General features: G+C 37.7%; 2 protein-coding genes across 2 annotated transcripts in view; both read right to left on the bottom strand.

Moving 5' to 3' along the window:
* The window catches only part of LOC137276206 (TP53-regulated inhibitor of apoptosis 1-like), a 447,953-nt gene that overhangs the window by 79,126 nt on the left and 356,277 nt on the right, over positions 1–12,550 (bottom strand). The gene's annotated exons all lie outside the window — the stretch shown is intronic.
* On the bottom strand, positions 2,719–10,014 carry LOC137273033 (arginine/serine-rich coiled-coil protein 2-like). The gene is made up of 8 exons (XM_067805511.1): positions 9,895–10,014; positions 8,412–8,877; positions 8,003–8,097; positions 6,249–6,476; positions 5,577–5,916; positions 5,102–5,226; positions 4,570–4,695; positions 2,719–4,071 (listed from the first exon to the last, which is right to left on the bottom strand). The coding sequence occupies exons 1-8, from the start codon at positions 9,961–9,963 to the stop codon at positions 3,811–3,813; spliced, it is 1,710 nt and encodes a 569-aa protein (XP_067661612.1). The 5' UTR covers positions 9,964–10,014; the 3' UTR covers positions 2,719–3,810.

Below are 12,550 nucleotides of genomic sequence, written 5' to 3'. Positions count from 1 at the left end.
AGGTAGATCATTTGTGGGATGTGAGAAGAGTTTGACCAGCGTGTATGGACCACCACAAAAGCTGGAAACAAACAAACAGGGTATATTAAATTCATAAGAAATCAGAATGGCCACATTTCATATTATGAAACGATTTGTCGGACTATTTTGTCTGTGTCAAGTTTGAATCTCTTTGTTTTCAGATGAAGGGAATGATTATGACTGACACCACATTCAATTGTTCATTCAGCAACATTGTTTGTTGTTTATTATGCTTTCTATACGAATGAGTATTGTTAGATTTTGTTGAAGAGCATGAAAACGTCATCAGTTACAAGATTACCATATTAATGATGAATTCAAATATACCAGCACACACACTAAATGTGTTTTGGAACATATCTGTCATGCATTTGAATTAAAAAGAAGAAAAATGAGGATGGTGGTTATTTTGTATTGAGCATACTACTACACTGCTTCAACTTTGAGCATGTTGACTGTTCAGAACTGTGGATATGAGTATCAAGGGGAAAATGGAGTGAGATAAACAAAGGTGCAGAGGCTCATCTGTGTTTAGCAATAAAACTTATACGATGTGCTGAACCAGCTGTTTATTTTGTATGGTTACCGAGTGGTTAAAGCAATTGCTCATTATGCCCAAGATGTGGGCTCAATTCCCCTCATGGGCACAACATCAGAAGCCCATTTCTGGCGTCCACTGCCATAATATTTCTGGAGTATTGCTTTAAGCGGAATAAAACTCACTCATTCCCTCACTTGGGTAAAAGTGGTGATGCATATTTATGGCAAAGACCAATTAAGACCCTTTTCAGTGCTCAAAATATCCATGCAAGTCGAGGGGTTCCTGTTGTAATGTATAAAGTAAAGAATTTGAGGTCCCCCAAATTTAAGTACCGTAGAAGAGTTTCCGGACACCAGGAGTCCTCTGAACAGTGCCATTGAAGATGTCTACAAGTTTTTGTCTGCAAGTGTTGCATATCTAAAAGCTTTCAAGACATTTTGAGTTAATCCAGCACAATATTCATTGGTGCAGTGTAAAATCAGCACTGACGGATCAGTTTAAGTAAGCCTCATTGTATGGGTTATCATACTTAAAGTGATTTATTTCACACGTTTTGAATTCTTGTTTCTTGAATTCTGATAATAATATATTTGCTTTCAATGTTTAATTTCCATTGGATTCATTACAATTGAGATTGTCAAACATGTTACATTTTTATATAGAAATAGTTCAATTAACTTAGTATTTTGAGTGTGTTTGTACATTAGTCATTCCCCAAGCATAAGCAGTATTTTCCTTGAAGTACACCAAATTAAGGGAATCACATGTTTGCATCTTACGTACTGCTTTGTACAAAGCCACATTTTTAGTCATACACAAGGTTTTATATTTATTGCATTAATGTCAGATTTTTTTAAAGAATGCAGTTACCTGTTATAGTGGTACCTGTAATAAACACATTAAAACATGCATCGTTTTCTCTTTTGTGAAACAATCCTAGTACGGTATAGTCCATTCAGGTCAAAAGCAGACTGATTAATTGCAGTCTAGCTTGAAAACGAATAACATAATACACTCAATGAAACACTGATCATAATCAGAACATCATACAACCCTGTGAGGTTTTTGCAGATTATCTTTCCTCATAATAAAACAGTTGTTTAACAGACTATCATTAAAATATTGACTCAGTTCACTCTTGTGTTACAAGGGAGGTGTGCGAGAAACATGGAGATGGCACAGCACATGTTAATGAATAAATAACTTTCTCGGCACTTGTGCACGTGCTCCTCAAACACCTGTCTGTGTCTTCCTCTGCACTCCTCCCTTGTAATAAACAGTGAACTGTGCACATATTTTAATGAAAGTTTGTTAAACAACTTTTTATTATTAGGACAAAAATTTTGCAAAAATCTAAAAGAGTTGGTATGATGTTTGGATTATGAGCAGTGTTTCATTGAGCATGTTGTGCGTATTCGTTTTCAACTTACATTGCAATTCATCAGTCCACTTTTGAGCCAAACGGATTGTAATAAAAAACAAAGGTGCAACATTGCTGGTATACTGAAGAGTGATCTACACTACAGGATTGTGGAAATACATCAGTCAGTTTGAAAGAAACTACACTTGTGGTAATTATTGAGGTGGAAACAACTTTAGCAATACGGATAGTTTATTGCAAAAGTTTTTTCCCCCTTGAATAGCATCATTTGAAGGCATTTCCCAATGAATGTACTGTTCATATAAAATAAAAACAAGCTGAAGTAGTTTCAGTCTCTTTCAATAACTGACTTAGAACCAATATTAAGTTTAAGAGGTAAGGGGCAGATAACTCTAAATAAAAGTGAATTAGTCTGGCACTTCCTGTTTTTATTAACCGAAGTTAATTACAAACTATTGATAGTCGCCCATTCTAACAATGTATCTATTGTTTTGTTTCTACCAACAATTAATTGCTATCAGAGACTCAACAACTGCACTCCATCAATACTGCAATGCACAGTTACAGCCTTTACTGGGGACACTTCTCTGGAACTGGAAAAGAATGTCATGACACATTTCAGTCTATACTGCTGCAAGTATCCAGTGTTATGTTACCCCGAGATGGAGCTTACTGTCCTTTCAGCAGCTCTATGGTCACAAGCTTAAAAGAGCAAGAATTCCCACATCTAACTTAGTCCAAAAATAGGTTTTGAGACAAAAAATGACAATTCCACCAGCTTTCTTTAGTTTATTCAGTCCAAACCGGACTGTCTCAATGTTATTAATTGTACAGAATACAAAATGTACATAATTTTAATGCTTTTACAAAACGTACTCTGTACACACAACAATCATTCATGCATACGGCACATCAAATATATACATACAATACAACAAATTGCAATATATACAACCCTCAACGCAACTCCAGAATTAGATTTCATATTTAGTATGGACACATGTTCATGGGATTAATTCATTAACGAATGGCAGGACAAATACAAGTTGCTCATCATTTCTGCCTCACCATCAACTAAGGATGACTATCTGGATTTCTGAATGAGTCCAGTCTTAAGCGGATTTTAGCAATATTCCAGCAATAGCACAGCAGGGGACACCAGAACTGGGCTTCATATATTGTACTCATACTGTCTGTAAATCTGAACAGCTGTGTGTTCATTATTCTCTTATTCCCCTGGAAGAAAGTAGCACTAGATTTCAATGTTGAGTTTTGTTAAATAAACCAATATTTCTTGAATGCCAACTGTCACAGACAACTGTCTCCATTCTACCTCTGCCTTTACATGCATCTTACGTATACATCACAAATGTTCATGGCATGGCCAGCCCTCTACACGATTGGCGAAAGACAGTTCATTGATATAAACAAACATATACCAATTACTAATACAGTAAACAAAGACAATGTTGGCTCCACCAGTTATTTAAGAAATCTAATGGGTAAGCAACTGGATGAAAATTATACCAATTGTGTCATGGCAGAATCAACATCTCTGAAATTACATCTTAATTCAGCACATAACTTGGGTAAACATCTTTATGATTACACAAACAATGTTGCTTCATGTCTTGGAATAGACACAGCAGTAATGCTACATTATTTACAACCCATTCAACCATATCACAAAGAACCAATTGTCAATGCAACAATAAATAATAATTATCACCTGTTGCCAGGGCTAAAATTATGCTGTTTAAAAACTGGCACACACATGCACATTTATGCTGACATTTTTCTCGAACACTTCCAGGAGTTACGGTATCATAGCATGCTATATGTATATCTGGGTCTGGTGATGGCCTGATCATGGATTTGGCATTCCTTGTGACTGGAACCCAAGACCAATTCCACGATGTGTATGTGTGGTCATTCTTGCAAATTCATATTCTTTATCAAGTCTGTAAAACATCTCCTCTGTTTTCTTCTTCTGTTCCTCCGATTTCTCTTCATCTGAATCCTTCTCGGCTCCTTCCTTCATCCCCATGAGCTTACGGAACTTGGCAGCCATCTTGCCATCACTGTCAGACACAAAGGCCGTGCCCTGCCACTGGCCTTGACCTTCATCCTGAAATGTAACTCATAGTTCACACACAATATCCAAAGCTTCAAGTTCAAAGTATTGTACTGACAAACATCTCTTTTCTCTTTACATCTATTTACATAGGACACCATCTCATTAATACAGTCCAAAATACCAATAAAACTCATGTTGTTGCATTAATCTAACAGCCTTAACACATAAAGGGGGAAACTAAATGTATGTCAACCGTGAAATGTGACATTTCTGAGTAGATTCTTAGACCTTACACCTGATGGAGTAAGAATGTACTTCAAAATGTTCAATTCCTCTAAGTTGACAGCCATACATTTTAACACTTTATATCTATTACTGTATCCCTTCCAAATGACATTGAAAGGATGTTTATCTTGACACATAAACAAGTTGTTAAGTATTCTACATACTGTTATCAAAGAATGTCAAAGTTTTATCAGCCAAAAAGTACAATACTTGTATAATACTCTACTATAATACTGCCAAATGTACACTGAACAGCACACTTGCCTCTTTCTTATCCTTATTCTTGCCCCAGAGTAGTTTCCTCTTTTGCACCTGCTCGGCATATTTGAGAGGGTTGACAGCAGCTGGGTTGTAAAATCTTGGCACAGCCACACCTGTGATCTCTTGAGCCTGGATAGCACAATACCTCAGTTAACACTTGAGTTAACAAGCAACTTGTGGTCAATGCTTTCTGAACACAATTTCAGTCATGTCAATTAGGGGTGGCACAGTACACTCTTACAGTGTATTACAGTCCAAGGCCTTTGGTTAGGTCCGGTATATGAGATATGGAGGGGGCTGGGGGAGGAGAGGAAGGAAAAGAGAAAGATGGTGAAAGTGAACCGTGTTGAAGCTAGACACAAACATAGATTTCCAGCAGGTAAACAAACTTTTTTCAATTAGTATAATGTATCTTCTCTTGAACAAGTTTCAGCTAGGAGAAAGTGTTTTATCTCCAACTTGTGGCCAGCTCCTAAATCATGACAAACACAATCACTATTCAAACCCTGTTCTGTGCAGTGAGTAGAGTACTTACTTTCTGATGCATGGCAGCCATAGTCTGCAGGAGAGCCATTTGTGGCGTAACATTGCCACCAGCACTAACTGCAGAAAACACACTGGATGCACTTAGGGGTATGTTCTGTTTGTCAACTGGCATCTCTGAAATGGGATTAATTTTGTCAATTTATGCAAGCTCATAAACACATGGTTGTGTATGAAATAACACAAAAAATAAACCCACAATACTATAATGGCAGAAATTAACAACATGCCATGCTGATTGGGATACACAGTCAAATCAGGGAAGTAGAGAGTTTAGATTTTATATTGTTAGCAATATTCCACAATATCACAGTGAGGGAAATTGGAAATCAGAAATTGGCATCACACAAAGGCGTCAATGTTGGGAATCGAACATGGGTCTTTGACATTGTAAGTGAATGATTTAACAACTAGTGTACCCCCATCCCTAAGAGGGGATAGAAAATGAGACAATAACTTAAATATACCTTTTTGTTCAGATCCATCTCCCTGTTCAGACAGCATCTTGCTGGCCTTCAGCAGCTGTTGCCTCATCTGTTCTTTGAAAGTCAATGGCTTGGACCCTACAGCCCGTGTGATGCATTTCTTGCCCCGCATAGGGCTTCGAGATCTACTCCGCCTTCTTTCTTTACTTCTGCTTCTCCTGCGCCTTTCCTTGCTCTTCTCCCGTCTATCTCGCCTGTGGCTACGGTCACTTGAATGCCTGCGGTGATCTCGTGAGGAACGCTTCTCACGGGACTGCCTACGCTTGGAACGAGAGCCGCTGCGGCGTCTTCGACGCGACCGTGAGGAGCTGTGGTGACGCCTCTGGAATAGGGCTTTTCATTTAAACTCAAGTCTGTACCACCACTACTACCCTTGGAGGAACAAGGCTTTTCTATGATTCATATTTTATCACTGTGTCAATAAGCAGACTTTCCATAACTATTTTTTCCAATATATTTGTCAAATGTGAAAACTTAATTAGTGCACACATAAGAATAAACTGTAAAAATTAAAATGTTGTGTAAATTCTGTAATCTACAGATTTTTAAGTAATACCTATTACAATGCATGTAAACATAACATAACATAACATAACATAACATAACATAACATAACATAACATAACATAACATAACATAATATACGTAACATACCTTCCCACGAGACCTTGACCTTCGTCTTCGCTCAGAGGATCTTCGCCTTCCTCTAGATTTGGACCTTGACCTCTTCCTGTCTGATGAACGACGCCTCTTGCGATGAGGTGACCTTGATCTTGACCTGTGAGCTGATCTTGATCTTGACCTGTGAGCTGACCTTGATCTTGATCGATGAGGTGACCTTGATCGATGACGTGACCTTGACCGTTTATCACGCTTCTCATCCTGCAAAACATGAAGAAAAAAATTAGAAACACTTCATGGTAAGTTGCACTTGATTTTGTCTTAATTACATTGATAATTGAGACATAGTATAATTTCAAGAATGAAATAACAAAGAAATTGTAATTCATGGAATGAACAAACATGCTTTTGCCCCAAGACATCAATAAACATTTGAGAACCACCCTGCGTCATAAGTTGGCACCATCAGCATGATTAATACACAAGTCTCATTCTTGAATAAGGAAGAGATCACAATAAACACAGAAGCTGCTAGAATTACAATAAAAAATACAGAACATTGATGAAAGTGATCATGTTGAAATTCCCAATTTTTGTTAGTATCAAGTTTGCGTAATTTAGCCACCCCTAAAAGTCTGTATTTTGACACAAATGAGAAAATATTTTTTGGTTTTACCATAAATATTACCTCTACAATCCTGACAAGGAAGCAAGAACGTTTTTGAATCAATGAAATTGGCCTCCTCCATTCTGGAAAAGTTACTCTCTGAAGTCATGTGGAAAAAAGTAGAACCCTCAAAACAAGGCAAAAGAATGGTATCTGGTTAAAGACACAAAAGATGTATTTCACACGAGCACCTGGAAATGCCTTGTCCATGTCAGGAAACTAGGAGTTCTACCCATTTCACGATAAAAACCTAGAAAAAAATCATGAATCACCTGGCTCTCAAAAATGAAATCAAAACAAAACAAAGGACTGACAAATCCATCCTATACCCACTTCACAAGTAAACTCATCTCAAATAAGCACATCGCATGGCGCAAGTATGATGCTGTCCACCCCTAAACCTCTTGCGGTATTCGCAAGTGAAAAGGGCGGCTAAGATACATGTGTAAGAACACCAAACTATTACAAACTATACATACACCTGTTTCATACTCACCAGTCATCAACAAAAGTCTGTGGCAACAGTTCTGTTGCCACATGGTGCTGACAATCTCCTTTAACAGCGATAGGATCCGCAAAACCTATGTGATATGCAAGCGACAGGTCAGACTAAGTCCACAATGGATCGAGATATGCTTTACTCATGGTTACACAAGCCTAAATAATCCCTAGTTCTGTAACCTTATTCACACAATGCTGTCCTCCAGGGAGAATTACCAAAGGAATGAAAGAAGTTATGAGGGCACTTGGTGGGGTTTGTTTGCTGTAATTCTAAGGCATTTCTTCTCAGAAATTAATTTTCAACTGCTGTGATTTTTATCTTCTTCAGTGCATGGTGATGACAATTTCAGCTATTACTTTAACAATGGTGAAAAGGATATGTTTTAATGTGATTGATACTAGTACATGATCTTCAGAAAATGGACATCCTTACACCGACACACAAAAGAAAATGTACAGTCTCCGAGAATCTGCTGATTGTGTTCAACAGCATTCCAAAACAATTCCTAGTTCTACCACCACTGACAAAGATGAAAACCTGAGACAGCAGTTGAGGCATTGATTTCTGAAAACACTGATCTGTCAGTGACAAGAAACCCATTCACAGTGACACCGATACCTTTCTCTTTGATGTGGACGAGTCTTTCCTGGGTGAAGACTCTCTCTTTGAGGACACAGGTGAAAGTGACTTTTTCCTCTCTTCTTCACTTCTCACTGAATGAAAAACAATTTGCAATCAGTACCACTGAATAACAGACACAGGAATGACGTCAATAATATTTTTTGAAGGTGTAAGATCAATTACAAGACCTGACCTAAACTTTAAAATGGGTAGATATGCCAATCACGTCAGCTACTGTGAATAGCCTCAAACGAACATGGTATGTTTTACACTCCATGAGGCTTAGTACTTAGTACATGCTGAGTCATTCAGTTTATAACATTTAATTCAGTTTATAACATTTAATTCAACAAGTAAAAAGAACCAGTTTTACAGCTTCAATAATGACTTTGCCAAGAAACAGTACCTGAGTCAGCAGAAGATGACCTTGAACTCGAGGAGGATGAGGATCGTGATCTGGAATGCTCTGATGACATTGGTGATCCAGATATCTTGGTGAGTATGGGCATCTCATCATCATACTGAGAAGGCAGTATGATGTCTGTCAACTTCGAAGGATTCTGAGGACTTTTAATAGTAGCTGTCCCTTCTTTATCAGGATGGGTCACTGGTTCAGTAGAATTAGTTAATGTGGGTGGGTCAGCATGATTGAAAAACTGAGTTTGGTCCTTTATGTTCGATAATGTAGGAGGTTCAGACGTATTAGAAAAGAATGACTGTTCAGATGAAATTGACAAAACAGGTGGACCAACAGGCAAAGGTGGTGGGGCTAGTGTGTCTGTTGATTCAGTTCCGCTGATCATCTTCTCAAAGGATTCCCATTCTGCTTCCAAGCCTGCATCAGGCTTACTTAGCTCAACTTTGGGCAGAATCTGAAATTGAATGATATTCACCTAGAAATTTAGTAATAAATATTGAGAAATTAAATGAGATAATATTCCTAAATTGGCTAATTCCTCCCATTCTTTCGACATTTTGATAATCAGTATTTGAACACAAATGAATCAGACACACAAAGTTTACAATGGTTAAAGGAGCCTTTCCGCATTATCATCACTTATATCCCTCAAGACAATTGTTCGTTTTCTCTACTTGAACTTGAAGATTGAGCATCGTGTGTGATGTAAAAATGCAGGACACAGTGTAGATGGCACAGAATAAAATGCAATAATAACTGTTTACCATTCAGGCGCATACTCACAACATGGAAGATGACGATCACCGTTTGTTTAACCCCTCTCAAACATCTGGGGCCAACTTATTTGTTCTTCTTGTCTAGTCAAGTTTGACTTGAAGTTAATCAAAAGCAAAAGAGCCAGTTACAACCATTTTTCTTTTTAGCAAGTGATTATTGTCACATTAACTAAGTACAGAAATATCAGCCTTTATCTCAGTCTAAGTCATTGTGAAAAATTAAGGAGGTACACACTTACGAATGATCAACTGTAAACTATACGGCCAGTATGTAACTTATACATATGTATCCTTATCTACATGTACATATGTCCACAAACATGATAAATGGTTATGTCTGGCCACCTGTTGTCGAGATCGTTTTCTCTTCGTTGACTAAGGTCAAGGTCATTTAATTCACCTTCAAACTATTTCTCGTGAGTTAATTACTAGCTGGCAAACAATCAATAGCGAGGTGAAAATATGGTGCATTCGTACTCAAACGTGACGTTTCAGCAACTACACTTATGAAACGATCCTGCACGATCCTGTTATCGATTCCAAAATAGAAATCATTGAAGTCCTTCCTGAATTGAACGCCGGAATGCATTAGGGTAGTGCTTATTTTGACTCCATCACGCACAATTATGATATAGCAGCATATGTAAATATTAATAAAACTATAATAAACCACAAACTTTGCATTATGTAATCACCTGATCCGTCCTTGTAGGTGTATTCTTGGCACTATCACCATCGTCGGAATAGCTTGCCAAAAGCTCCATTTTCGCCAACAAATATGGCGACTTTGAGAATCTTGCAAATAGCCCGGATGTTCTGGTGCTAACCCACAGAAAAGCAGTTACAAGTTTAATGGTCCTTACTCGAACAAGACTTGGTGTTGTATTTTTTAAATAATGAGATAATGAAACAACTAACAGAAGTTAAGATACAAATAGCACAAACCTTGTGGGTTTTTCTCTCAGTACAATTAGCAACATACGAAGTAGCTTTGGTTCTTTCTCGTGTGGGGAGCTGGTTCACAAGGGTCCTAGTCAAAATGACCACAAAAAAAGTCAAAATGGCCACAAACCCCTAGTCAAAATGGCCACACCAAAAAGTCAAAATGGCCACACCAAAAAGTCAAAATAGCCATTATTTTATCATTTTTTATACTTATTTAAGACATAAGACATACCCGGTAAGTAAGTTAATTACTTATTATATTGTTATCAGAACACTACCAAATGATCAAAGGGTCTTGAAATAACACCTATAAATACTAAGGAGGAAGACATTGAGAGATTAATTAAACACCTCAAAGTACTGCATTGTTTTAATTAAACATCTCCAAGTGTTAGATAAGAAAACATTGCTAGAGTACCTTTTGCACTTAGGTTTATCCAACAGACTTCATCAGTGGAGGGTTCCTTTGTGTGAGCCGGTCTCGAGAAGGGTGACCTTCTCTCAAAGTATCAATTAGGAAAGTACCTCAATAATAAACGCCAAGTTTTGTTGTGTGATACAACTTCTTTTATCATTTTTACACTTTGATATCAAATAATACAAATGTCATGAGCATTAAACAATAATGAAACAATGTATGACCATTTTGACATCTTTTGTGTGGCCATTTTGACTAGGGTCAGTATGGCCATTTTGTCACGTGGCCATTTTGACCTGTTCCCGGTTCATATTGAATGATTCTGGTCTAGCACTCTTACCCATCAACGACATGTACGCGAAAATGTGGATGTCCATTTCTCATGTACAACATATCTGCACGTTTCCAACCAGGTGCTGCAAAATGATTACATATATTAACCTCTAAACATAATTTTTTGTCAGTTTCTAAAGAATAATAATAGGTGTTTATCGTCGAAAACATTTTGAAAAAGGTATTTATACAAATATTCACATGCGTAAAGTTCGATGTCGATTAAGATAAAGAAGAAGGAAATACTTTCAATGGTCAGACATACGAATCTACATATACCTCCCAAAACGTACACAAAATAACATAACAACATCTTGTAATTAATTGTTTAGATCCAAACTTGACCGTAGCGTTTTCAGTAATCTAATATGCTGAATGTATGGGGTCTTGTTATTGTTTAAATGCGGCGGGATAGCCCAGTGGTTAAAGCGTTCGTTCGTTGCGCCGAAGACCCAGGTTCGATTACATCATGCATTCCATGGACAATCAGAATACATATAATCCTGTAGCAACGAGATCTCACCAAGTAGCAAGGGACGAAATCTTAGAGTCACTATGGATATCATGTAAATTCCGTCTGCAAATTGCTTACTTCTACATCAGAAATACCATCCAAATAAGGCGTTACATTGATCCTTCATTTTCAGAAGTTCTTGTCACTGTCATTGTAACATATCTCGGCTAGACCATGGCCTGTTTTACGGGTCCAACAAAACCAGCTTGACAAGATAAGCCTGTCCAGAACGCAGCGGCCAGGCTTTTGACACGCACGTCAAAATATGAATGCAACCAAGAGACTCCATTGGCTACCTATCAAGCAACGGATCAGTTACGATCTCCTGACCCTTGTCTTCAAGTCAATGTAACAAGCGGCGCCAGTATAGCTGCAAAACATTTCTTTCTAAGTCTCAAAATTATTTTTCCTTTCATTCTCATCTTATGCAGCCCGATGTTCCCAAAACATTTGGTCAAATGCTTTGAAAGCAGGGCCAGGGTATGTCGGGGCTTTTAGTTTGTGTGTTAAAAAACAATCTGATACTGAATATAGAACAGACACGTCCGGGTATCAGACTTTGGTAGTGTACAATGTGTGAAGTCCAGTTCTGGTGTCCCCCGCCATGATGTTGCTGGAATATTGCTAAAAAAAAAAACCCAACCCAGTCATGAAATTATCTCACTGGCTTGAGTTCCCTTCTTGACACTTAAATAAATACAGTATGTGTAATTTGCATGCATTTCAGACATGTTTTTGAAAGTGAATTAGACGTATTTTCAAGACGATTGAGTAAGTTCTGTTTCTGTTTCCCTGGACTGGTTTTATACATTGTAATAAGTGTCATGTGCGAACTGAGGCACTGTCTATGTGTAGGGAAGCCATGTTTCAACACCACTTGTCAATGTTCATTGCATTGGTGACAAAGTGGATTCATCCTGCGGTTTCAAAGAGCTCAGTATTTATTAGCTCAAAGCGGCTACAAAACTTGGAAAAGAATTATTACAGACACGTTTTCTCCATTTTTCAAGATATTTGTTCAATTGAAAACGGGCGTCCTTTTCATCACACATTTTGTCGAGGCGTATCCCATAAGATAAAAAAACATACACAGTCGATATCATAGACGCACATAAAGAAGAATCTAATTTCGTTTATAGGA

Source organism: Haliotis asinina, chromosome 1 (genome assembly GCF_037392515.1).
Source record: "Haliotis asinina isolate JCU_RB_2024 chromosome 1, JCU_Hal_asi_v2, whole genome shotgun sequence".
Classification (NCBI taxonomy): Eukaryota; Metazoa; Mollusca; class Gastropoda; order Lepetellida; family Haliotidae; genus Haliotis; species Haliotis asinina.
Note: the sequence above shows the minus strand (reverse complement) of the source record. Positions and strands in the feature narration are given on the sequence as shown.